Source organism: Sapajus apella, unplaced genomic scaffold (genome assembly GCF_009761245.1).
Source record: "Sapajus apella isolate SASKATOON/1434 unplaced genomic scaffold, GSC_monkey_1.0 scaffold25, whole genome shotgun sequence".
In the NCBI taxonomy this organism is placed as follows: Eukaryota; Metazoa; Chordata; class Mammalia; order Primates; family Cebidae; genus Sapajus; species Sapajus apella.
This window is the reverse complement of record NW_022436965.1, coordinates 8,110,841-8,135,478: the sequence shown is the minus strand read 5'-3', so window position 1 is coordinate 8,135,478 and position 24,638 is coordinate 8,110,841. Positions and strand designations below refer to the sequence as shown.

The window sequence follows — 24,638 nt, the reverse complement described above, 5'->3', positions numbered from 1 at the left end:
AACTGAGGCTATGAGCAGCCAAGTACCATCCCCGGCGTCTCACACACGCAGAGTAAGCCACGGCATCAGGATTCCAACTCAGTCCTGTCCACATCCAAATCCCACCTCTATTGCCACATCACATGGCTCTGGGGAGAGCTCTCTGCCACTCGTGGCGCCTGCAGGCTGGTATTAGTGTGTGAGGAGATGGGAGCGACTTCTCTCTCTGGAGAACGGCATGTCTGCAGCCTGCACCCCACAGGTGTGTTCTCCTTTTGGCAGATTCAGGGGATGGAGCAACACTGGTCCTCAGAGTTGTGGGCGGGGCCAGGACTCCGCCCCCCAGGAAGAACGACAGGCTCGAGGATGTGGGCCGAGTGTGCACTGACCATCCTAATCAGAGCGGGAGAGAGTGCAAAGGGCAGGGCAGAAACAAGACAAACGCACATGGCTGTGCCTGTACCCTCTGCCAGGAAACGATCAGCTTGGGAGGAGAATTGGCTAGTCCAGTTTCTAGCGGGCTTTGCAGCATGTCTTTTAGCCACCAACATTTCCCACCAGGCCTCCAGCTTCTCCAGCAGCCTGGATTTCTGAGCAAGCAGAAGACAGAGAACTGACCTTCCCGTTTCTCCTCCTACCTTCACCCCTAGCGGATCAGCACTGGTGTGGACTCATCTGTGCCATCCTGTGACCTGTTTAGCTCCAGCACCCCTGACAACACCCCCAACCCCGGCACCTGTGCACCTGCCCCACTCCCACCCTTCCCCGTATTTCCATCTAGTCCACAGCACAGTGGAGGTTCAGAGCACCAGCGCTGGATTTCTAAAACCCAGTTCTGCCACATGCACACTGTATGGCCTTGGGCAGATCATGGAAGTGCCTCTCTGTGCTCCAGTTTCCTCGCCAGTCCGTGGGAATTAATAACAGTATCTATCTGTGATGGGCTGAATTGAGTTCCCCAAATTCCTGTGATGAAGCCTAACCCTAGTACCTCAAAATATGACTGTATATGGGGATAGGACTTGCAAGAGGTGATTAAGTTAAATGAGGCCATTAGGATGGGGCTTTACTATGACTGGTGTTCTTATAAGAAGAGGAAGAGACACCAAGGGTTAGGGTTCAGAGGAAAGATTATGAGGATACAGCGAGAAGGCAGCCATCTACAAGCCGAAAGAGACCTCAGATGAAAGCAGCCCTGCCAGCACCTTGATCTTAAACTTCTAGTTTCCAGAACTGTGAGACAATAAAACTCTTGTTTCAGTCACGCAGTCTGTGGTACTTTGTTCTGGTAGCCCAAGCAAACTCATACATTGCCTCATATAACTGTTGCAGGGGCTGGGCTTGGTGGCTCATGCCTGTAATTCCAGATACTCAGGTGGCTGGGGTGGAAGGAATGCTTGATCCCAGGAGTTCGAGACCAGCCTGGGCAACATAGTGAGACACTGTCTCTACAAAACAATTTTTTTTTAATTAGCTAGGCATAATGGTGCACATCTGCAATCCCAGCTACTTAGAAGGCAGAGGTGAAACGATTGCTGATTCCAGGAGTTTGAGGCTGCAGTGAGCTATGACAGCACCCCTGTACTCCAGACCCATCTCTAAAATAATCATAATAAAGAACCGTTGCAGGGACCCAACTAGATAAAGCATCTACATTGTTGATGAAGTGCCTGGCCCCTGAGTGTTTCCTATTAGCACAGCCACTTCTCGTTATGCAGCTATTTCCTTTCTGTCCCACTCATTTGGTAAGTGCCAAGGCTTATAAAGCATTGTCTTTCTAAGAATCAAATAAGTTCGATGAGGGTCCAGGCTTTAGATTTCTTGCCTCCACCCCCAATCTGCCCAAGTGCCTAACCTATAAGAGGTGCTCAAAAAACATTTGCAGAGGTAATGTTCTTCCAATAAATATTTAGGAACTAGGGCAGTGAACAAAAGAGACCCAGGGGTCTGGAATTACAGTCTGTCTCTACCTTCAGGGATTTTAGAGTTTAGTAGAGAAGGGATGTGATGTTGATTCTGTAATATCATTTGCTTCGAGTGTTTCTTTTGCGTTTATCTGAGAAGCAAGTGAGCTATGAATGAAGGGCTGACTTGACTCCCTGGTGATCCCAATGTGAGAGAATGATGCCACTTAGCACATGCTGTGGGCCTACTAGGTGCCACATTCTTCCCTGCTTAATGTTCATAATGACCCCAAGCAGTTGACTCTGTCATTATTTTAGTTTTACAGATGAGGAAACTGAGGCACAGGGAAGTAAATTCCCTAGGATCACACAACTTGTAAGAGTTAAAGCTGAGATTCAAACCCAATCTGGCATCGCAGCCCAAATGATCAGGAAGAGCATGCTCACGTGACCCTAGTCCAAGTGATCAGGAAGCGCGTGCTCACCTAACTCTAGTCAGAGGCTCTCAGGTTTGTGGCTTTTCTATTTCCATGGCTAGGCATCCAGCCAGTGACCTGGGGTGTGGACTGGGATGTCCCTCTGTGCTGTGGAATAAGGCATGAACAGGGAAGGCAGCGCCCATAGCGTGTCCCCACGCTTTCCCTCCACCTTTATTCCCCTTTCTGGATAGGGGACCAGGACAGACTCTAAAATGGACTGAATATTTGTGTCCAGCCCCCAAAACTTACATACTGAAGCCCTAACCCCAATGGGATGGTATTTAAAGGTGGAGCCTGTGGGAGGTGATTAGGCCATGAGGGTGGAGCCCTCGTGAATGGGATTAGTGACCTTTATGAGGAACCAGAGAGCTAGGTAGCATTCCTTCCACCGTGTGAGGTTACAACAAGAAGCCAATAGTCCACAACTTGGAAGAGAGCCCGGCCGTGCTGGCACGCTGATCCCGGACTTCCAGCCTCCAGAACTGTGAGCATCAATGTCAGTTGTTTATAAACCACAAATCTATGGAGCTTTGTTACAGCAGTCAGACAGACTCAGACAGGCCCCAGCTAAGAAGCATACTCCAGAGGGAGCTATCTCAGTGACCTCTGTTGCCTCTCTCTTCACGGCTTCGTTAGTAGAAGGGACTTGGCTTGTGTTTCTCCACATGTGCTGCACGTTAGTGAGATGCTGGGCATAGTGCTAAGGGTCTTCCATGTGTAAGAGCCTCTGTCAAGGCCTAGAAGAGTGATCTCAGATACCAAAGCAGGTTCCAGACCAAGCCAACACTCCAGGGAGGGAGTGGAGAACCAGTGAGTGGCACTGAGAACCTGCCGCCCAGCAGGGGCTGGAGGAACCTGTGAAGGTTTCTGGAGAGAGCTGTTTGTGTGCTGTGAGCTCCAGCCCCCTGAAGCAGGGCGGGTGAGGTGCCTACCTCTCACCTCACTCCAAGGGAGTGTGGGTTCCGTGAGTCTTTGGAGCCTGACATGTGCCCCCTGATGCTTGAGGACCCAGGAGACTAGTGTCTATTCCAGCCTGGAAAATAAAAAATGTGAGCAGCTGGCTGGCTGGGGACACTGGCTGCAGAGCAAGAAAAGCAGCTGCTTTCTTCTAATTCTAGGGAAAAATAAGATCCAAATGGTGCCCATGGGCCCACTGTGGGCCTCTGGAGAGAAAGACTAGCTTGAGTTCAAGCTGGGACCTGTCCAAGTGGGCAAGCTGACTGCAGCAGGGAGAAGCTGGGCGCTGTCGAGAAGGACCAGTCCACCAGACAGAGGGAATCATTCACCCTCACTGGGGGACTGGCAGGGGGCAGATTCCCAAGACACAGGGTCTCCAATGAACCAGGAAGGACTCCCCTTCCCCCTCCACAGAGTCCTCCCAGGCTGGAGAGCCCACAGATGGCATCTGCAGCAGGCCTGACCCCCCACCCACACCCCTCATCCCTTACCTCTTATCTTTCCCCTTCCACGCTCTCGGAGGGCTCAGGAGCCCCAGGTGGGAACAGCAGCAGGAGTAGAAGGGCAAAGCCAGGAAGACAGAAACCAGCCACACCCCTCCCCAGCAGCGGGCCCCTGTCTGCAGCCGCCTGACATGCCACAGCTCCTTGCCCAGTCTACAAAATTGGAATTGAGGGGAGTCATTTGCTTTACAAAAGGACTTTTCTTTTAACCCAAAAAATTTACAGTTGATGAAACATCAGCTTTCCTTTAAAGAGAGACCTTTTCCAGAGCATTTTCAATTATTTGGATAATTAAGGTTTTACATGTCTCTCTGTCTTATCATCCCACTTGAAGAATGAGCTTTTGTGAGCAGATACAGTGCCTTATTCTCCTTCCATCCCCTCCACGAGACCTGATCACCAGAGGCACTTAAAGATCTGATGACTAATACACACTTTTCGGGGACATATTGATTGAATAAAGCGAGTTACAGCCCTAAGCAAGATCAACCCATTGCATTTCCAGATTTTTCCAGCTGAACAAATACACAAACCATCCTCAGCCTTTTGTCTATCTGCCTTTTCAAGCAGTAGATGGTAGTACTAAAACCACCAGCTGGAATTGGTACAGCACTTTACAGTTTCAAAGCCCTCTCATAACCCAAAGTCACTCTCCACCCCACGCTTATCCCCAAGCCATACCCATCTATTTTTACCCACACCCCTGCTTCTCCTGATGGCCAGCCCTGTGCCAGCCACTGCCAGGTGGAGCCACGTGGCCCCCCTCCAGCGAGTCCACGTGTCATGGAGAGTTTCCTCATAAAGAGTCAGCTGGGCAGTGGGCAGAGAGCAGAGGGCAGCTTGTTCAGGTTCTGTTTATTATGGTCTCACAGCCTTGTTTATAGTAAAGGTGAATGACATAATTCCACTTTACACGGTAATGAAACAACTCAGTGAGGACTCCAGCAGCCAAGCGGTTTATAACGGCAGATGAGCTGCTACAAATGTGTTGTGCTCGCCGCGTGACTCAGCTACTGCTACCGGGGTTGGAGCGCACACCGAGCCCAGCCACCTTTCCCACACCTGGCAGAGGGAAGGGAGCGGAAGGACCCAAAGGGAGTAAACATCAAGGAACCGTTTATTGAAAGGACCCAGAGCCCAACCTAGGAAGGCCAGTGGCCCCATCCTGAAGTCTCCCATCTAGGTCCACAGCATCTTTCGGAGTCCCGAGAGGCCACAGGGACAGGAAGGCATCTCTGCTCTTGCCGTCTTCCTCCACCATCTCACGCCGAGTGGCTTCTCACCCAGAGGGATGCCGATTTAAAGAGGCCTGACGCTTGGCAGAGTGAAGGGCGGCCTGGGGTGGAAGACCGCAATGCCTCTGCCTTGCGTGGAAGTGGCACAGACGGGGTCTGGACGCTCTTGTTGCTGGGAGGCCATCTTGCCTCTGCATTTGCTACTCCTCCTTTCTCCTCTGGGGCACGGAGCAGCAGACACCATGTTAGCAGCTGGTCTCCCCCACCTGCTCCTTCCTCTTCAGTCTTCCCCGTTCCACTCTCCCCCAGCTCTCAGCACAGTAAGTTCACAGCTTTCCCTCACAGCAGAGCCAGCTGAGCTGCGCAGGTCAAGCGCCCGGGGCCTGCACCCAGAGGCCGGGCCCGCAGCCTGTGCAGAATGCTCTTTCACAGCTTTGGTTTATTCAGAGCAGCAGTTCTGGGGAGAGCACCGGAGATTAAAATCAACGAGGACCTTCCCAGCTGCCCACCTAACCTGGTACCAAAGAGGGAATGGTGAGGTCTTGGAGAGGCCTCACAGATCTTGTTATCCCCAGGACGTGAAATTTTCCACTGAGAAATCTGGAAGTTGTGTTACTACTCTTGTCACTACTAAGACACACTTCACTCACCGCCTGAGTGGGGGTTCCAACTACCTTGTCGCGTGGCCTTGGGTACGGAGGCACAGCCTAACACGAAATGGCCAAACACAGGGGCACAGGAAAACAGACAGGGGAAACGGCCCAGGAGGCGGGCTTGGAGGAGGCAAGGCTCAGAAAGCATGGCAGAGCATCCGTCAATCAAGGGCCTGTTCGGCTGCCACCTTTGGCATGGCAGCTGCCCAGCAATGCACACCTTGGGCCAAAACACCTTTATCTCAAAGGAGCAAGTCAGACCCAGAGGGCATGGAGGCAGCCATCCTGAGTGAGGCTCCAGGGCTGGCCGGGTTCCTCATTATCTACTGCTTGCATCTGGAGATGCACCAGCCTCCTTGGCCCACACAGCTGCGTTTCCCCCAGGCTGTGTTCCTCCTCACTCCTTAGACTACTGCTTCCGAAGTTCAGCTGCACATTGGAATCACCTGTGGAGCTTTAAAAACGACTGATGCCTGGGTGTCTACCAAAAGCTTCTGATTTGGCTGTTCTGAGGTGGGACCTAGACATTTTGGTTTTAAAAACTCTCCAGATGATTCTAAGGAGCAGCCAAGGTTGCGCGCCACTGTCTAAGACCATCTTTTTTCCAAGTCCACAAGCCAGTAGCCACCTAGAAACTCATTAAAAATAGAGATTTCTGGGCCGCATCTCAGGTCTATCAGGTCAGCCCCTCTGGGTGTGCACCTGGGAATTAGCACGTGTGACAGGCTTTCCAGGTGACTCCCGTGCATGCTCAAGTTTAATGAGAAAGATTGCCTCAGAGGATTCGTCCTCACCCAGAGTTGCCCAAGGCCATGAATGGTTGATATTGACAGTATTCTATCTCGTTTGCCAAGGGCCATGACAAGTCTCGAAGCAGCCCCCAAACAAGTTAGCCCCCCAGTGGGACCAAAGGTCACGAGGGGATGGAGAGCAATTCTAGAAGTCACAGCCCTGCCTGGACTCCCGCCCTGGCCTGCCTGGAACTTGCACAGGCCCAGGACCCAGCAAGCCTCAAGTCCAGAAGGCAAGTCCACAGCACAGGCCCAGCTTGAGGAGCAAAGGAAGACGAGAAATAAATGGAAGCGATACCCATGGACACGAGCCTGTGGCAGAGGAACTGGGAGAGAGGGCAGGACTGAGAACATGGAAGCTCAGGGATGAGGTATGCTTGGATATTGCTCTAGATGTTGTAAACATTTCTCTTTCTTTTATCACAGACCAAAATCTGGGTTGGCATGACCAGAGTGCCTAAAAGTAGGTGTCAGAGTGAAGATCTCTGCGCCTCTTGTGGGAAGCAGGGCATACAGGGTATGAGGAAAGCTCCACCCCACGGGCAGATCATGTCTGCCGTGTACTAGTCTAATGCTCACAATTGTCACACACACACAAACACACAGAGATGCTCCACAGGAGAACCGTAAATTCAGCTATCGCATTCCTCTACACATGGACACACACCCACATACCCTTGCTTAGCTGTGAAATTCAGGATGCCCAAGCTGGGCCTTTCGCACCTCCCCGTTGTGGGAGGACGTCACCAGGGCACCATGACACCACCATCTGCAGCCTTTGTTTCATCAATAGTTGGCAAGAACTCTAGGCCCCTCTATGAGACCATCGCACAACATGCTTGTTCAGGCTTTTCTCCTTGGGATAGTGGAAGTGGTGAAAAGGCCCCTTTTAGAATGCTTCACATTTCTATAACTCTGTGCAGTTCCAATTTATATGCACCTCATATTCGACAGTAGAGTTGGCAGCAGATGCACATTTCATATGTAAACAATGTTTAAAATACCCTGTTAGAGAATTTAATCATTAAATTAATTCTGGCAGCTTTATCTAAGAAAGAATGATTTTTTTTTTTTTTTTAAACCAGGGTTGGAAGGATACTACCTGATCTAACTAGGAACATCCATTTGAGGCTTTGGAGTTCTCGAACATGAAATTCCACAGGTCTCTTCAGTGTGAGGGCTAGGACACATATGTTCTTCTGCCCCCTTGAGGTTCACAGTCACGCCCACCCTCAGTCACAGATAACCGTGCGCCGTGGCAGTGCAGTGGGCCCTAACACTAGTGGGACTCCAGGGCCTTCTTGGCCTGGTCTAGCTATAGCTAAAAAGGAAGAGATTCTCAAAGTTATTGGAGAGGGACACAAGCACTAGAACACCACCAGCATAATCTTAAAAGGCCCCTCACCCCTTCAAAGGAGAACGGATCAGCCCAGTTCTCAATCGCCTGCACTCCAGAGCTTATGGCTAATTATGTGCTATTCCATTTAGTCAAGCTGAAAGTTGTGTAGATCTGCAATGAATCCAAATTCACTGATCTTGAATTATCCCAACAGTAACTCCACTCTGATATCCTCTCCACCTGGAAACCAGCCTCTTCCATGCCCCCCTTTCATTTTCTGATCTCTCTGCTAAAGGTTCATCTCCTTGGCACTACTCTTGTGCCAAAGTCTGCTTTTTCCTGGCAGCTAGAGTAGGTTCCAGGCTGCACACTCAGCCTCCATGGAAGAGTTGCCTGACACATTTCCAAGAGGAGCTGCAGGGTACCATGAAAGCATCTCAGGAAGGTTCTCCACGGCCAGATGTTCAGTGATCTTCTTAGCCACACCTCCTATTTCATGCTTAATTCCGAAAGGTAAATGATCAAGAAACAAGCTGCTTCATGGTAACCGAGAGAGAGAGAGAGAGACACCTTTCTAAGAAAGCATGTTCCCAGGAAGCATGCTGGAAAGAGTTTCAGCCTAAATTCCTGTTCTCCCCCATCATAATTACATGACTGGCATGGGAGTGGAGAGGTGGAGATACAGGGAAAGTATTAGGCACCGTGGGAGCACTCCATGCTATAGAAATTCACCTCCCTTTGCCAAGCTGTCATCCTAAGAGATCAGTGATGTATGATGCTGCAGAGAGGTGAGGGCAGAGAAGACACTGAGCAACAGACGTGTTATACAGTACCCCCTCCGAATACAAGTCTACTGGGGCTACATTCCCTGGTCTCCTGACTTCTGGAAAAGTTCTTGGTAGAATTGAGGAAGATTTGCAAGCTGTATCTTTCTTAATGGCAGTTCCACTTCAGAAGTCATGAAGAACATCTCCCAAGACTCTTTCTGGAAATGTAAGGGTAGGGGAGTCTTGTGAATTTCCTAGACCAAGATGGGAGGTGATCACAATTTTTCACACCGGTCCAATGGAAACGGAAGAAACAAACAACTCCATGGATTTCACTCCTTCTCCGAGAGGTCACCTGTCAACGACAGCACTAGAAACCTGGGATCCCACAGAAACCTCTCTCCTAAGCTGTGAGGTCCCAGTGAGCAGGGCTTGCCTCAACAATGTGACAGCAAATCACAGAGGTGAGACCATGTCGTTCAGCTGTTCCTCCCGGGGATTTACAACAAGTGGAGAGTCAGGAATCCTAACAGAGGAGGGTGCACAGGTGGTGGGAATCGCATTTGCATTATTTACAGATTAGCCTAGCACAGCAAATCTGCCCTCTCAGTGGAGGCGACCCAAGGCATTATGAAGGGCAAGTTGCTGACCCAGAAAAGGGCGACAGTGGCAAGGCGCTACCACTAACCAAAACACAAATGTGGGTAAATGGAACAGAGTCCAAGCTCCGGCAGCTGGGTCATACTTTGGAACAGCCCTTCATTCCCTGCTCACCCTCAGCCTCCCACCCCGAACACCACCACTTTTGAACATCTATGACATTTCACATTAGAGTATGATCGTGGCAGCAAGCGGAGGGGAAAGCCAGTGATTTCCAGGAATCCCCTTCTGAGGTCTAACTGAGCCTCCTCTGGCTTTGGGACAGCAGATCTAAGTACATTTTGGACCTCAGGAACCTGGGGTAAGAGTCTTTCTCCATGAGGCTGTGTACTTTTCCCTGGGCTTGGTCAAAGCAAGTCAGGGATGGCTCCTGCATGTTCTTCCTCGTGGCTTCTCGGGTCTGGAAGTCGATGTTTACCTAGAGATACAAACAGAGAGCAAGGTCACAGGCCCTCAAGGGCCAAGGTGCCTGGCAGCTGAACCTAACTCTGCAATAATTATCAATGGCAGCATCTACATGCTTAAGGCGATTTCTGCTTTTCAAATTGCCTCCACGGAGGTCATTCCTTTTGATCACAGCAAGAATCTTGTGGGGTCGGAAGACCAGATATTCTCAGTCCCAATTTATAGATAAGAACACTGAAAAAAAGAGAGACTAAAAAGCTTGTTTAAAGTAGTGTGGAAAGTTAGTAACAGAGCCAAGGCAAAATCCCAAAGTACTTGAATCCTTAATCCAGGGACCTTCACAAAGGGAGGAAATGGGGCAGACCCAAGCCAGCTGTAAATGCAGGTCCCCTGAAGTAAGCTTTCTCTCTTGTCCTTTCTTGTTTACTAAGGAAACAAATGCCCTGTGGAGGGAGGCCGTGGTTAGGATGCATATCTCTGTTCCAGCCAGCATTATAAAGGGCCTATAGCGTCCTCGCCAACTGGAAGACTTCTTGCATCCCAAGTCAAAGCATAATTGAACGGATCTAAAAATGCAATGCACCTAAACTTGTAGTAGTGAACATTTTTCTTCATTTAAACCCTCCCCTCCCAAGTAAAATTCTGCATTATAACTCAGAACAGCAATATAATAGAAATTCATCCTATTATTATAAATAATTATAATTAAATACTATAAATACGGTAATTACTCACTAATGAGCAGTGGCAAGTACTGAACAGGTGCTTTACCCCTCATGCTCTGAAAGGGAAATTGAGACCCAGAGAGGTTTAGTAATTTGACCAAGATCACATAGTAAGTGGCAGAGCTAAAATTGAAGCAAGACTTTAAAGCAGATCCACATTTTATTAAGCTATGCTGCCTTCCACCAGGAAAATGAACATAGACTCGGTAGCATCTATTCTTACAAAATCCCTGCTAGCACATGTTTAACGGATGGACAACTAAAACGTTCCTAATGGAGCTCCTTTGATGGAAACCCTGGGTTTCTGTTCCTTAGAAAGGAGCTTAAGGATTTTTTTTTTTGTCAAGGACCACCAGAGTGATGAGGCTCAGGTTAGTATAAGAAAGTCTTCATCAAGCCTGGCCCAGACCCTCTCTGAGGAGAGAAACACAAGCCAGGAGCCATGGACAGACAGGACGGTCGCCACTCCCAACACACCTCCCGTGGAGCCTGCACATCCACAAACTCCTCAAAGATCCTATGGGCCTTGGAGACCAGTTTTGCAGTTGACCTGGTCTTCTTGAACTCCTCACAGGCCAACCAGAACTCCAGGTTCTCTTCACTGAACTCCGTCTTCAGGAAGGCACGGAATGCAGCCACCCCATCTGTGGATGTGAGAGGAAGAAGAGAGACAGGAAGCAGCTTAAGTTTAAGAACTGTAGAAGAAAGAAAGGTAGTAACAGTGTGAGGGTGCCCCTAATTATCCAAGCGCACTGCTCCTCCACATCCTCTTGAAAACCCATTCTCGGCTGGGTGTGGCGGCTCACATCAGTAATCCTAGCACTTTGGGAGGCTAAGGTGGGTGGATCACCTGAGGTCAGGAATTCAAGACCAGCCCGGTCAACATGGTAAAATACTGTCTTTACTAAAAACACACAAAAAATTAGCCAGGCGTGCTGGCACATGCCTGTAATCCCAACTGCTTGGTAGGGAGGCAGGAGAATCGCTTGAACAGGGAAGGCAAAGGTTGCAGTGAGCCGAGATCACGCCATTGCACTCCAGCCTGGGTGACTGAGTGAGACTCAATAAAAAAAAAAAAAAAAAAAAGGCCCCGTTCTATCAGACACACAAGTGTCCTCAGACACAAGTCATGCTTCTTATTCAATAGTCATAGTGATATTACAAAGTCGCATTTAGAAAGCCGTAGTAATACGTTTGGAGCACAGGTGTCTGTCCCCTGGCTCTACTGGTGGGCTATGTTGCCATTTAATAATTAGGTCAAATAATTTGTTCTCTACCCTAATCCAAGTCAACCACCCTGAGGAAACACACAACCTGTTAGAAGATGAACTAGAGGGGAGTGTGAAGATCTCATCCTCTGCTACTGCCAAACAAATCTGAAAGTAATCTACCTACAAAATGCAGTCAGCAGTGTTATTGTGTTACCTGGACGGGGTTGCAAGCCCCTTTGAAAAACAATCTTTGAGGTGCTGTATTTTGATGTTTTATTCCATGCATCCTTTATTTTAAAAGATATTGCCTATCCAATTATGTTTTAATTAAGATTGAGTATAAGTATTCTGCCAAGTGATTTAACAAATTAATATGCCTTTTCATTTTTATTAATCAATATCATACATATTGCCAGGCAGTGCTCCCAACCAACACAAGATGAGCAGGGTTACCACATTGAGTTGGAAAGGGGAATCATATTTATTGATAGTTTATGCATCCAGTTAATGTTTTTATTTAAAAATTTTTTATAAGTTATTTCAACCTCAACGCACTCCCCTCTAATCAAATAATAGCTGTAGCTTTCTATAAACTGTCTTCAGGAGAAAGGCACATAAAACCTAGGATAAAAAAGTCTTCTACTGGTTATAAAAAAAACTCTGGCAATAATCTTTTATTTCTTTTTTAAAATTCCCCAGAAGAACAAATGTAAACAACTCCTAGTTCCAGGTGGCATCTGGCATCCACCACTACGCACCAGGACCGTGCACTGGCCAGGTCATTTGACAGATTGCTGGTACCATGTTGTTGATATATTCGAATGCTTACTTTTGCTTTCTTGAAATGTTTTTATTTTTCCAAATTAAAAAGTTACCATATATCTTTGTCTTTCAAAATATATATTTTAATGTCTATATTAGAACAATATCATAAAAGCCAAGACCTTTATTTGCCAGAGCCAGGAACATAAGAGAGAGAAAGGTTTTTGTGTGACTCCCAACACCAAGCTTTAAGTCACAGGAGATTTCAGTTTGGAAGCCTGAGCTCAAAGTTGTTTTAAAAACTAGGAATGCTAGCCGGGCACAGTGGCTCACGCCTGTAATCCCAGCACTTTGGGAGGCCAAGACGGGAGGATTACAAGGTCAGGGGTTCAAGACTAGCCTGGCCAACATGGTGAAATCCTGTCTCTACTAAAAATACAAAAATTAGCTGGGCATGGTGGTGAGCACCTATAGTCCCAGCTACTCAGGAGGCTGAGGCAGGAGAATTGCTTGAACCCGGGAGGCAGAGGTTGCAGTGAGCAGAGATCATGCCACTGCACTCCAGCCTGGGCGACAGAGCTAGACTCCACCTCAAACAAACAATAAAAAAGGGAATGGCCCGGTGCAGTGGCTCACAGCTGTAGTCTTAACATATGGGAGGCTGAGGTAAACAGCTTGCTTTAGCCCAGGATTTTGAGATCAGCCTGGACAACATGGCAAAACTCTATCTCTACAAAAAAATACAAAAACCTTAGCCAGGTGTGGTGGCATGTGCCCAGCTACTCAGGAAGTTGAGGTGGGAAGCTCACTTGAACCCTAGAGGTTGAGACTTCAGTGAGCTGTGATCACACCACTGCATTCTATCCCGGGTGACAGAGTGACGCCCTGTCTTAAAAAAAAAAAAAAAAGTAAGATAGCCATGTAATTTGCCATCCAAGGCAAGTCATTTTGAGAGTGAAGGGTGCATCACTGTTAATTACATGCAGACAATAGTTATAAACCATGACCACCACAGGCAAAACCCAGGACACATGATCACCTTAACTCTGAACCATGGAGTATAGAGGAAGTGAAATATAATGTAAGGTTACTTCCTGTCAGGCAGGAGGAAAATAAAAGTGCCCCTGTACCAAAAAAAGAAGATGAGCGTAAAAGAGGTCTGCTCAGGGCACCTCCTGCTCCCATTCCTACACTGGATTCAACACTCTGGAAGAAGGAAATAGGAACCCGAGATAAACTGAAAATCAAAATGAAACAATGACACGGCAATGTTTAGGCAGAGATGGACTGAGAATCATTCATTCAATTCAGCAATATCTTTTAAAACAACTACTAATGTAAAAAAGCATAGATGGTGAAAAACCCACCATAAGTTGAAAGTACCAAGAGTCAAAAAGGCACTTAATACACCTAAGCTACTGAACATCACAGCTCAGCTGAGCCTACCCTAAATGTGCTCAGAACACTTTTGGTACAGTATTTAGTAAATTACATGAGCTATTCAGCACATGATTATAAAACAGACATTGTGTTAGATTACTTGGCCCAGCATTGCAAGAGAGTATCATATCACATATTGCTAGCCTGGGAAAAGATCCAAATGCAAAATTTGAAGTATGGTTTGCACTGAATATATATCACTTTCACACCATCATAAAGTCGAAAAATCATAAGTCGAACCATAGTAAGTCGGGGACCATTGGGACCGTTCAAGGTCTTGGGATATATAAGAGCTCAAAATCATAAAATCCTTGCCCATGAAATCTCTCATGGAAACTTTGTCACCCCTCCCTCACTCTGTCCCCTCCATGGGGAAGATCTAGAAGTCTCCACAGGCTCCAGAGGGAACTTGAATTAGAGAGCCATCCTGCCTGCCAGGAGATCCTCACTGCTTGCAGGACAGGGCCCTGCAGCAGAGGCTACAGGCAGAGGTTCGAGGGAAAAACAGCTGGAGCTGTGGAAGCCTCAGTGCTCTTGAGGAGGTTTTCTCCTTGACAGAGACCCAGTGCCCTTGAGAACTCAGTGAAGGGCTGATTTAGCAAGGAGGGGACTCTGAGCAGTGACCAGTCCATGGTTTCACTATCAATGGACAAGGGAGGAACGAAGGGGCCACAGGCCAGAGGTTCCCTCTGCTGCCTCCACCTTAACACACTTTCCGCTGTATTCAGGGAATGAGGAGGGGAACGAGGGGGCCCTAAAAGACTGTGCGTCTGTCTAAAAGAATGACTGGAAAGTGACTTGGAAAAGCAACTCGGAAGAGCCTGTTGTTGGTTTAAACCAGAAGAGACTACACTCTTCGAATGGGAGAGTTTAAGGTTGCTTGTGTCAGATTTTAATTTTTAACCAAACAGAAACAGGTGCTTATGAACAAGGTGAACACAGTTACAGACAAGGAAAGAAAATTACCTTTCTGCCTTCCTTCATGGTACTGGTAAAGATAGCCTTGCTAAGGGAACTGTCTGGGCCTGGATGAGGTATAGACATCACCTCCTTTAATCCAGGTTTCAGCTTTGTTGGGGCTTTGTGTGGATGAGTAGAGAGAACGTCTGCAAAGTGCTCTCAGGAGCCTTGCTTTACTTCTCATCTTACAGTTGAGGAAACCGAGGCTGGGAAAAGCGACGTGCCCGATCTCACACAGCTAACAATATGTAGCATCAAAAACTTCATATAAGGTATACTAACTTTCAATCCAACATAGCAATAATGTTATCTCCATTCACTCATTCACTTGTTATGTGACTCAGCCTCTGCTATGTGCTAAAGGCAGATACAAAACAGAACTTGTCATCAAGGGGATGTTTGAGCCAAGAAAATGTAATCATGGTGATTATGTGTGTGATAAGTTACATCATACAGAAAGCAGAGGGGTCATGAAGGACCCAGGAGGGGTGCCTTAGCCATGCCAGAGGAAAGAAGGGAAGACCCGTGGGAGGAAGAGCCTTCTGAACTGACATGGGAAGTAGAAGAGAAGCAAGCTAAGCAAAAGAAAACGGGAGGATGAAGAAGAGAATTTCAGCAAGAGGAAACCACAGGAATGAAGGCCTAGAATTAAGAACGCTTACTTGAGTAATTGGAAGGAGTTTATTAAGACTAGCATTTAACAATAATACAGCTGAAAATGACTGGGCCTGCTTCTAGGATAGCATATACCAAGAGGCCCGTGAAAGAGCCAGAGAGATGGAAGAATTTTGCAGCACTACAAAAGGCCAGGAAGATAACATTTCAAGAAAGAAGTAGTCACTGTATCTAGTGCTTCCCAGAGGTCAAGCTAGATACAGTCTGAGAAGCGATCCCTAGATTCGGCAAGCATTGGAAAGAGGAGTTTTCATGGTGTGATAGGGTCCTAGCCGTCCCGTGGTATGTACAGTGGTGAATCAGACTGAAGGAAGTGCAAACAGTTCATTCAGATGACTCTTGCAACAAATTTGGTAGAGAAATAAGACAGTATAGCTGGAAGGAAACATGAGGTCAGGAAAGAGATTTTTTTTTTTTTTTAAGATAGACTTGGGTATGTGTAAACATTGATCTGATCAGAAAAGACCAGTTGAGCACCAGGCGTTGAAGTTAAAGGAAAGAATCTAATTGACAAAATGTCGCACCCAGGAAGGTAGAAGAAATATGATGAGGAGCAAAAGGAAGGGCTATGTGTGAATGCAGGGAAGTTTCTCATTTCAGGCAGGAAATTGAAAGTCTGTCTGATGTTAGCTGAAGAAGATGGTAGAACCTAGGAAAGGTAGGGTGCTGTTTTTACCTATTTATTTAGGATTCGGGCCAAGGAATTTTACTTATTTACTATACACCCTGCATTTTGCTCAGGACTTTACGAAACATTAGCCCAATTTATTTTCACAACACTGATCCATAGATAATATCACTCCACTCTCCACAGGAAGAAACTGAAGCTTAGAGGAGGGGAATACATTGCCCAATTACACAGCCAGCAAGAGCAGAGCCAAGATTCCCAGCTAGGTCCATCTGACTCCAAAGCAAGGTCTCTCCAGACGTGTGTGCAGACAGAAGGGAAAGTGCACTGAAAATGGGAGATTAAAAGAAGCAAAAGAATAGCATTCGGTGAAGGCAAATTTTAGAGGAGAAGGACCAAGAAAAAGTGAAAGGACTTGTTTTCCTTAAGGACAAAGGCAAAGAAAAAAAGAGAAAGGCAGAGGAAGACAGAGAAGAACAGCCAGAAAAGGGGCATATTTGAGATGTGTCAAGTGGGACAGCTTAATCTTTGTTATTAATCTGGGATAAGCTCACTGTGAATGTGGGCTGCACCCATGTACTAGGTTCTGGGGCTATGGCACAAACGAATGAGATAAAGTCACCACCTCATAGAATTTACAGGCTAGTCCAGTGTAACAGACATTAAGTGATAATTAAAAATAATTAACTGAATTATTATAAATGCAGAGTGCGCTACAGCGGGGAAGCCTAAGACAGTGGGTAGGGGTTGGAACAGCGACCTTGAAAAAGTTAATAAGAACGTGACAGAACACAGTCAAACAATTGTTTAGACTTAGATTCCTGGAGAAATTAAAATGCACCAAAAAAGGAAGCCAGAACTTTTCATTTGATGGTGCATCCATCGTTCAAAGAGAGGACCCATTAATTAGTTCCAGGCTGGCCGATGATCCTTGAACCTGGAGAATAGAAAGCATTTAGCAAGTGGCAATTGGGGCATAGAGGAAGGGGATAAAGATAAGCAGGAAGTTAAAAAAGTTGAAGCCAGAGAAAGAATTTTAAAGTAACATCAGGAAGCGCTGATAGATAGCACACTTACTTTGGGCCTGGCACCACACCGAGTGCTGTATGGATTTTACAGCACTGGCTTCTCAGAGCACAACTATAGCTGAGGTCCTGAAATTTTCACCCCTTTATAGGAGAAAAAATCAAATCTTAGAGAAGCCAGATAACTTTCCCAAAGTCACACAGTCGGTAAGTGGCAAGGATGCTGCACTGCAAAGCCAGCATCCTCATGCGTGTAGGAGGTCTAGCCTCTAGCTCTGCATGACGGTAGCCCGAGGGATGCCTGTGCCAGTGACCACTGAAGTGGAGGGAGAGGACTCCCACTGTAGGGCAAGACAAGGAGGCCACAAGTGACACCAGAGATGGTGGCATTTCCAGGTGGGGTGGAGAGAAAATGAGAAAAGCCACTGTGGAAGGCGGAGGGGTACCTGAGCATATGTCAACACAGAAACAGGGTGGGCATGGGCAGGGAGCTCCACCAAGTTACACCGTAAGCAGCTAAGGCTGCCTCAGTGGGGATGGGGACTTGGAGTTGGACATGTGTGGTGAACTCATAGCCAGCTCTCATTACCCGGCAGCCTGCTGAGACAGAAGCACCATGGGTCTCAGCTGGGAGCACCAGTTCTGACCAGAATCAGCCCCGTCATTAACTGTGTGACCTTGGACAACACACTCAGCTTCACTGGGCCCCAGCATCCTCATCTGTAAAGTGACGGGGTTGGATTTGATGAGCTTTCCCAGGTAGTTAGCACTCTGCTCCATGCCCTCATGGCAATTTAGACTAGCCTGTATCAGACACAGCTCCTAGCTGATTGATTCTCGCAGTTCCACAATTCCATCCTTCTCCTCATCAATGTCAATGTCATCACCGTCCTACAGCAAGGACCTACCCCAGGCCAAGTTCTGTGCTGCCCAGTTTACATACATTCACTCAGTCCTGCATCAACCCTCCTCCGCAGACAGAGGCTCTGGAGTCACACAGCCTGAGTTTTCATCCTGCATGAACTTGGAAAATTGTCAACATCTCCAAGCCCAAGTGTTCTCATCTGTATAATGGGAATAATTAATAATGTCAGGACTTGCTGAATTGGCTGTTATAAGGATTAAATGAAGCAAGCCACATAGAAGTGCCTAGTAGTACATGATAAGCAGTCAATAAGTGTTAGCTCTTAGCAAAGTGTGTTTTATAAACAAGGCATGTGAGACATGGAGAGTTGGTCTGTAGTCACTTGGCCGGTAAAAGGTGAGAAGTGGATTTGCACACACGTCTGCATGACTTCCGACCCACTCTCCTCTGTCCTGTGGTGACGCTGGCAGACCTCCAAAGGAGAGATAGACAGTAAGCCCAAATCAGGCAAACGCACCACACACGTGCCACAGCCTGGCAAGTGTGCCATTTGGCTCACAGACCTGGAGCTTCTCCAGCAAAAGGACACCTGCTGTCACCTTCTCTGTGACGAGAACTGAGGCCATTAGGTGCCACCAATAACTTGGAACCTGCCTAAAGTCTCTTCTCTCCCACAGCACTGACAGCCCACCCTATCTTGGCTTTTTCATTTCAAAAGAGCTGAAGTGTGAGCAGAAAGGCATCCTTCACAACCATGGTCAGGGGATGCTGTGACAACGAACAGCTGAGTGGCCTTGTAAAGATGCCATGTTCTCTCAGGCAGCCTCAGCCCAAAATGTGGTGGCCTGCATTTCCAGCGCGGGCTCAGAGAGAGTGGGAGGGAAACCAAAAGAGAACATGCTACTTGAAAGTTGCCTGGAATTGTAAGGGAAGGAATCTAAGGAAGGAGAAGGGGCCCTTCCTGGGAGGGTCTGGACCTGAGATGCAACAGAGCACAGATTGTGGCAAAGACGCCCCAATAGATACACATCACAAAAGCTTGTGCAGGCTGCACCTGCCCCAGCCCTCCTCCTCCGTTCACCCACTTTCTATGCCCACCCCTCTCAGCCCCAATCTCCCCCAACCCTTTTTATATTCCCACAGCCTGCACTGAGCAAAGCAGGCCATGGAAGGTCAGTGAACAAAGAGACACTTGAGTCTGAACAATGGAAGTGAGAAGCTGGTAGATGGCATGGCTGCAGGAGCCCCTCCTCTTGCCTGGAGCAGATGGCAGCAGCGGGCTTCTGTGGACAGACCACCCACCTGGCCCACCTTTCCTGCTTCTGTGACCAAGCAAACAAATCCAAACACCACTGCGTAAAATCCTAGCCTATTGCATGGAACAGAGCCAGCTCCGCAGTTTCTCCCTTCCATCTACCTCCCACTTCCTCCCAGCGAGCTTCTCGCCTGCTCCTTTCCCTGACTCCACAGCATCTTTCCCGGCCCCACCCTGCCGGCCTTCTGTTCTCTTTCTTTTTTGTCCTCTTTCCTCTTTCCCTCCACCAGGACCCTTCTGCTTGTCCATGAACTGTAGTTGGCTTCAAACACAGGACACTGGTTTATCTCTGAAAGTCTCATGCGTGTCTCCTAGCGTCTCTCAGGGTGACATGCTTTGCATTAGGTGTGTTTCCTCTGTCAAGGCCCCATGCACCCCAGATCCTTCTCCCTCCTCTAGACTCAGGCAACTGGAGTCCTCCTCCCCTAGATTCCCCCCCATAGATCTCAGGCAGCTGGAAAGAGTGACTGACTACTCCCTGACCCCTGAAGCTGTTCTGTCTGGGATTGGGTCCTGGCGCTAATTCACACCAGTTAAGTATGAGCTTGGGAAAGAGACGTAACCTCTTTTGCCTCAGTTCTCTCACCTGTAAGATGCTGGTCCTGACAGCATCTTCACCACAGGGTTACGGGATGTGGTGAGTTCATCCATGTAAACAACATGCAGGCCTGACACATGGACAGTGATAGCTCGATCCTGGTTAGTGACTATTATTCCTGTACTTAAGGAATAACAGTGGCTTAAGGAGTCATCATGTAGAACATAACACACCCAATACAACATGATCCTGGTAACTGAAAGGCAAGGAGATGGGGAATAGTTTGAGGAATGGGAAGAGAAATGACAGAAGGACCTGCCGCTTTGCCATTTCATTTTTATTTCACTTTGGTTTTCTTTGTTTGACCCTTTAAGTAGCCAACGGTCCTAAGAAACATACATTTTTTTAGATTGATAATGCATCTAGTGGCAGGAAGGGAAAAGCTTGTGTCCAGAATTCTTGGAACAGTGAGCAGAATATTGGCATTTACCTGAGCATCCACAGAACCTCCAAGAACACGCCGCGGCTGTACATGCTGCCTGCGGCTGGCTTTCTCCCTCTAGTTCTTTGATGGAGGATGCTTACATAAGAAAGGAAACTGGGTCGCTATGAATGAGCAGTGCAGCTGGTACAGCAGGGAGTGGAGTTTGGGTGACAGTTGAAGGTCCAGGAGCCCTGATACAGCTGGCATCAGGGTGGGCTTGAGCCTAACGCAGTTCCCAAGCTTGGAAAAATACTAGGTCACAACAACAACATGCCGTCCCAAAGACCAGAGTCCTCTTGTATCCCTGAACAATGGGAGAAAATAAGCCGGTGAATGGGTTCCAAGACCAGATAGAGAAGAATGGAAATTACATTTCTAAAATCCAGGACACATATACTAATGGTGATCTCAAAACCTCTTTGATCCAGAAACAAGTCACTGCTTTGAAATTCGTGATGAGAATAGCATTAGGATCAAAGCTTTTCTTTTGTGAAATCTGTAAAACGAATGTTTCTAAACAAATAACTGGGGGTGTCCACAGTGGTTTGCACCTGTAATTCCAAACAGTCAGGAGGCTGAGGCAGGAGGATCTCTTGAGTCCAGGAGTTCAGGGCCGCAGTGAGCTATGATCATGCTACTGCACTCTAGCCTGGGCAACAGAGCAAGACCCTGTCTCAAAAAATTTTTAAAAATAACTGGGGCTAAGTAAGATTTATTTAGGGAGATTACTTAGAGAACAAACTATTTCCAGTTGTGACATTTTATTGGCAAGCATTTGATATGGTAATTATACTTCAGTAGTGTGATTAATGTAATTTTCTTCAATGATCTCTACTTCATTAGTATATACATAGCAAGATGATTTATTATAGTTGTATTAGGACTTGAAGATTGTTAAAGTCTTTGTACCAGAAAGGACACGAGAGAGTCTATGATCAAACCCTACACTGGACACAAAGAAATGGTGATCTCTGAGGTTGCATGGTTTCTTATGCCTAGGATGTGGTAGCGGAAGACAGGAGAGCCTGGGTTTGCAACTAAAAATACAAAAATTAGCCAGGTGTGGTGGTGCATGCCTGTAATCCCAGCTACTTGGGAGGCTGAGGCAGGAGAATCGCTTGAACCCAGGAGGTAGAGGTTGCAGTGAGCCGAGATCGCACCCCTGCACTCCAGCCTGGTGACAGAGCGAGACTCCGTTTCAAAATAAATAAATAAATACTGCATCCTCAACGGTACTCCCTCACATGCATGGGGGAGGTTGAAGAGGGGCTGCCAAAATCTCATGAGCCAAAGGGGACACGCATAATGGGATTCAAAGAAGCCCTGTTGGCAATTCTATCCCACCCGCAATCCACAAACTCAAGCTGTCTGTGAGATCAAGAAGCTGACACTAGCTCTGGTATATAAGAGGCATGAAATGCATGTTTCCTCAATGAACTTAATATTATGTTAGAGGAAAAATAATTAGAATAGCTTGTTTCTAATTGAGTGCCTCTATGAAGTCATCATGCTTAGCATTTCAGAACAGTGATCACACTGAACTCTCACAACTGTGCAAGGTCAGTCTCATCATTCCCCTTCTACAGATGGGGAAAGTGAGGTTCACGGGGGTTAAGTAATCAGAATAAGGTCACATAACAGAATGGGTTAGAAGCCTGTCCAGTTGCTTTCATTCCGACCTCTTTAAACAGGTTTTTAATCGTTGCCTAAAATATTTCGGGCATTCCTTCTATGAAGACCAAATGCACCCACATTTCCGGGTCCAAGTACAAACTATAACAACGTGAAGATGATGGCAAGGAAGTGAAGAAGTTTCTTTTTCACCCATCTCTGCTTCGCACATCTTTTTCTGACTCTTTTTCTCAATATATTCAGAAAGCACACCTGCCTATTTGTTAATTTACTGTGGAACACTCCTCCCTACATAAGTGGAATCTGGGATACACGATGTACCACTAGGGTGGTGCTGCCTGAGCATTTTGGAAAGCTTCCATATGAGATACAGTCTTTAGTGTGTTTCTTGGAAAGCACGGGCCACCTGCCCCAGCAGCATGCTCCAGATTCCTGGTTTTACTCACGGGTCTTTGAGAACAGGGCTTCTCAAGCTGAGATGTGTATAAACCTTCCTGGAGGGCTTGTGGGAAAAAGATCGCCAAGGCCCTGCCCCAGGGATCCTGATTCAGTAGGTCTGAGAGGACCCCCAAATTTTTATTTCTCACAAGCTCCCAGCAGATGTTGGTGCTGTTTCCCTTGGACCCCACTTGGAGTTACGCTGTTCTAGAACATTTTGGCCTGGAGAGGGCTGTGAGGAGGGCCGTGCAGTGACTGTTCAACTGTATGTTCTAGAGCTAAGGCCATTTAGATGAGTAACTTAAGAAATTTCATGAACTGATAATTTTAATATCTGTTTATTTGATTGTTTGTTTGGGGTCTTCTGCTTGATTGCTGTGTGACCAGCTCAAGTCATTCTGTTTTTATATCTCAACGATTATCTCAAAGGGGGCTAATTTTTAAAAACCAAGAGTTTCTCTTTTGGCTTCCTATTCTGAGATAGATAGCAGCTCTGCAAATGCAGAAGAGCTTTCAACTGTACCATCTATTAACCCAGCATTTCCTGGGCCTGGCAGAGACGGGTCAGGCAGACCCTCCATCCTCTGTGCAAACAGCAAAACAAGGCTAAGTACCAAGTAAATGCCTGGGGTGAGGTGGTCAGTCACCCACGTATGCGATCACACTTAAGACGTGAGAGGAAAGAAAAAAAGAAAAAGAAGTGAGAGGAAAGAGGAGGGAACTCTGCTTTCACCTTCACCTTAAAGCTGGAATAAATCTAACTTTTTATGTCCAAAAAGTATCAAAGGAGAGAGGGAGGCAAGAAGGGAGGGAGAAAAAGGGAAGGAAGGGAGGGAAGAAGGAAAGAAAGAGAGAGTGTGAAGGGGAAGAAGGGAGCACCAACTCAGAGTTCAGGACTTACTGTCCCACTAAAAGCTGAACAAATAAAAAACATTCACATGAACCTCACGAGGAATAAAGAAGAGTACACACCATTTCCTGCCCATTTCTCAGTGACCTGTCAGAAAAGATCTTCCATAAACAAGGGATCTTTGCTTTCTTGGGTCTGAGGTGCAGATCAAAAAGTCTCCTGAATGTACACACTCTGTCTCACACACACACTCTCTTAGGGACAGACTACATGCACAGCTCACAGACATGGAGCCTCATTGTTACTGGTGAACAGGAAAAAGATGCCAAATTAACGCACATTAGAAATCCTTCACTATTGAGTGAAGCCATCGGCAATTTCAATTTCATTGTTTGTTAGCTGTTTTTTTGTTTGTTTATTTTTAAAGAGCACATAGCTAGTGGTTACTTCCCAGACCTCGGTAAGGCCTTCTTCCACTTTGTACTGCACTTGTAAACAAACGTAATTGGAAATAAAACAGCTCCAAATATTTGCCCTCCTGATTTTGTAAATTCTAAGATTTAAAAAATAGCAAAGTTGCTTTATTTTTGCTTGAGATTTCAGCCTATGAGGAGCTCAGCCAAGGAGCGGAGAAGCTTTTTAACATAGGTACCATAGCCCCTCTTCTGGTGGCTGGAGCCATTTCAGCTCTGAAGCAGTATTTTACATAACCCTGCAGGCAGTGCTGAGTCAAGCCACCTGCAGAAGGTGATTGGTTATTGCCCAGCCTCTCTGTTTGCTGCAGACAGCATCCTGGATCCAGCTTCTGACACCTCCTCCTACTCCAGATCCTTCATTGTATAGTTGAGGAAACAGATTTTCTAGAAGACTGAGAGACTCCATCCCAATCATCCAGCTATCCAGTAACAGAGCTGGGTCAAAATCAAGAACACAGAGCTGACTACCAGACAATGCTCTTCCCTAATTGTCAAAAAGCACGTTCCCCAATTAAGTGGAAACCATGCTGTAAACCAAAAGCAGCCTCTGCCCACAGATCAGTTAGGTCTTCTAATATTGACAAGATGGAATTGAAGAAGAGCACTTATGTCAGGATTCTATTTGGAATCTTGAGGCCGCCCAGCATGTAGTCAGCACACTGCATTGTTTCCTGTGTTATTGGTATGCATGCCCGTTCGCTCGGAGGCTGCATTCTCCACCAGGGATGGACTGTGCCTTGTTCATCTTTGTGCTTCCCCTCATCCAGCTGCTTACCATAGATTTTGCACAAAATGAGCACTCAGTACACCTTTTTAAACATAAATGAGTGCCCAAAACACCCAACAGAACAGGGATGGCAAAGATGCTCCGTAGATTGAGAATGGGGGGTGGGGGAATAATCATCTGTATTTTCCAAAATAGAAAACTTAGGGGAGACAGCT

General features: G+C 47.0%; 1 protein-coding gene across 9 annotated transcripts in view; it reads right to left on the bottom strand.

Moving 5' to 3' along the window:
- Positions 1-4,659: 4,659 nt before the first annotated feature.
- The window catches only part of RGS8 (regulator of G protein signaling 8), a 41,546-nt gene continuing 21,567 nt past the window's right edge, over positions 4,660-24,638 (bottom strand). For 8 of the 9 annotated variants that reach the window (XM_032291204.1, XM_032291201.1, XM_032291203.1 and 5 more), the window contains 2 exons: positions 10,875-11,041; positions 4,660-9,685 (listed from right to left, as the gene is read on the bottom strand). In XM_032291204.1, coding sequence (XP_032147095.1) covers positions 9,503-9,685; positions 10,875-11,041 — 350 coding nt within the window. In that variant the 3' untranslated portion in view covers positions 4,660-9,502. The remainder of the gene's footprint in view (positions 9,686-10,874; positions 11,042-24,638) is intronic. The other variant, XR_004272750.1, reaches the window with a different exon arrangement.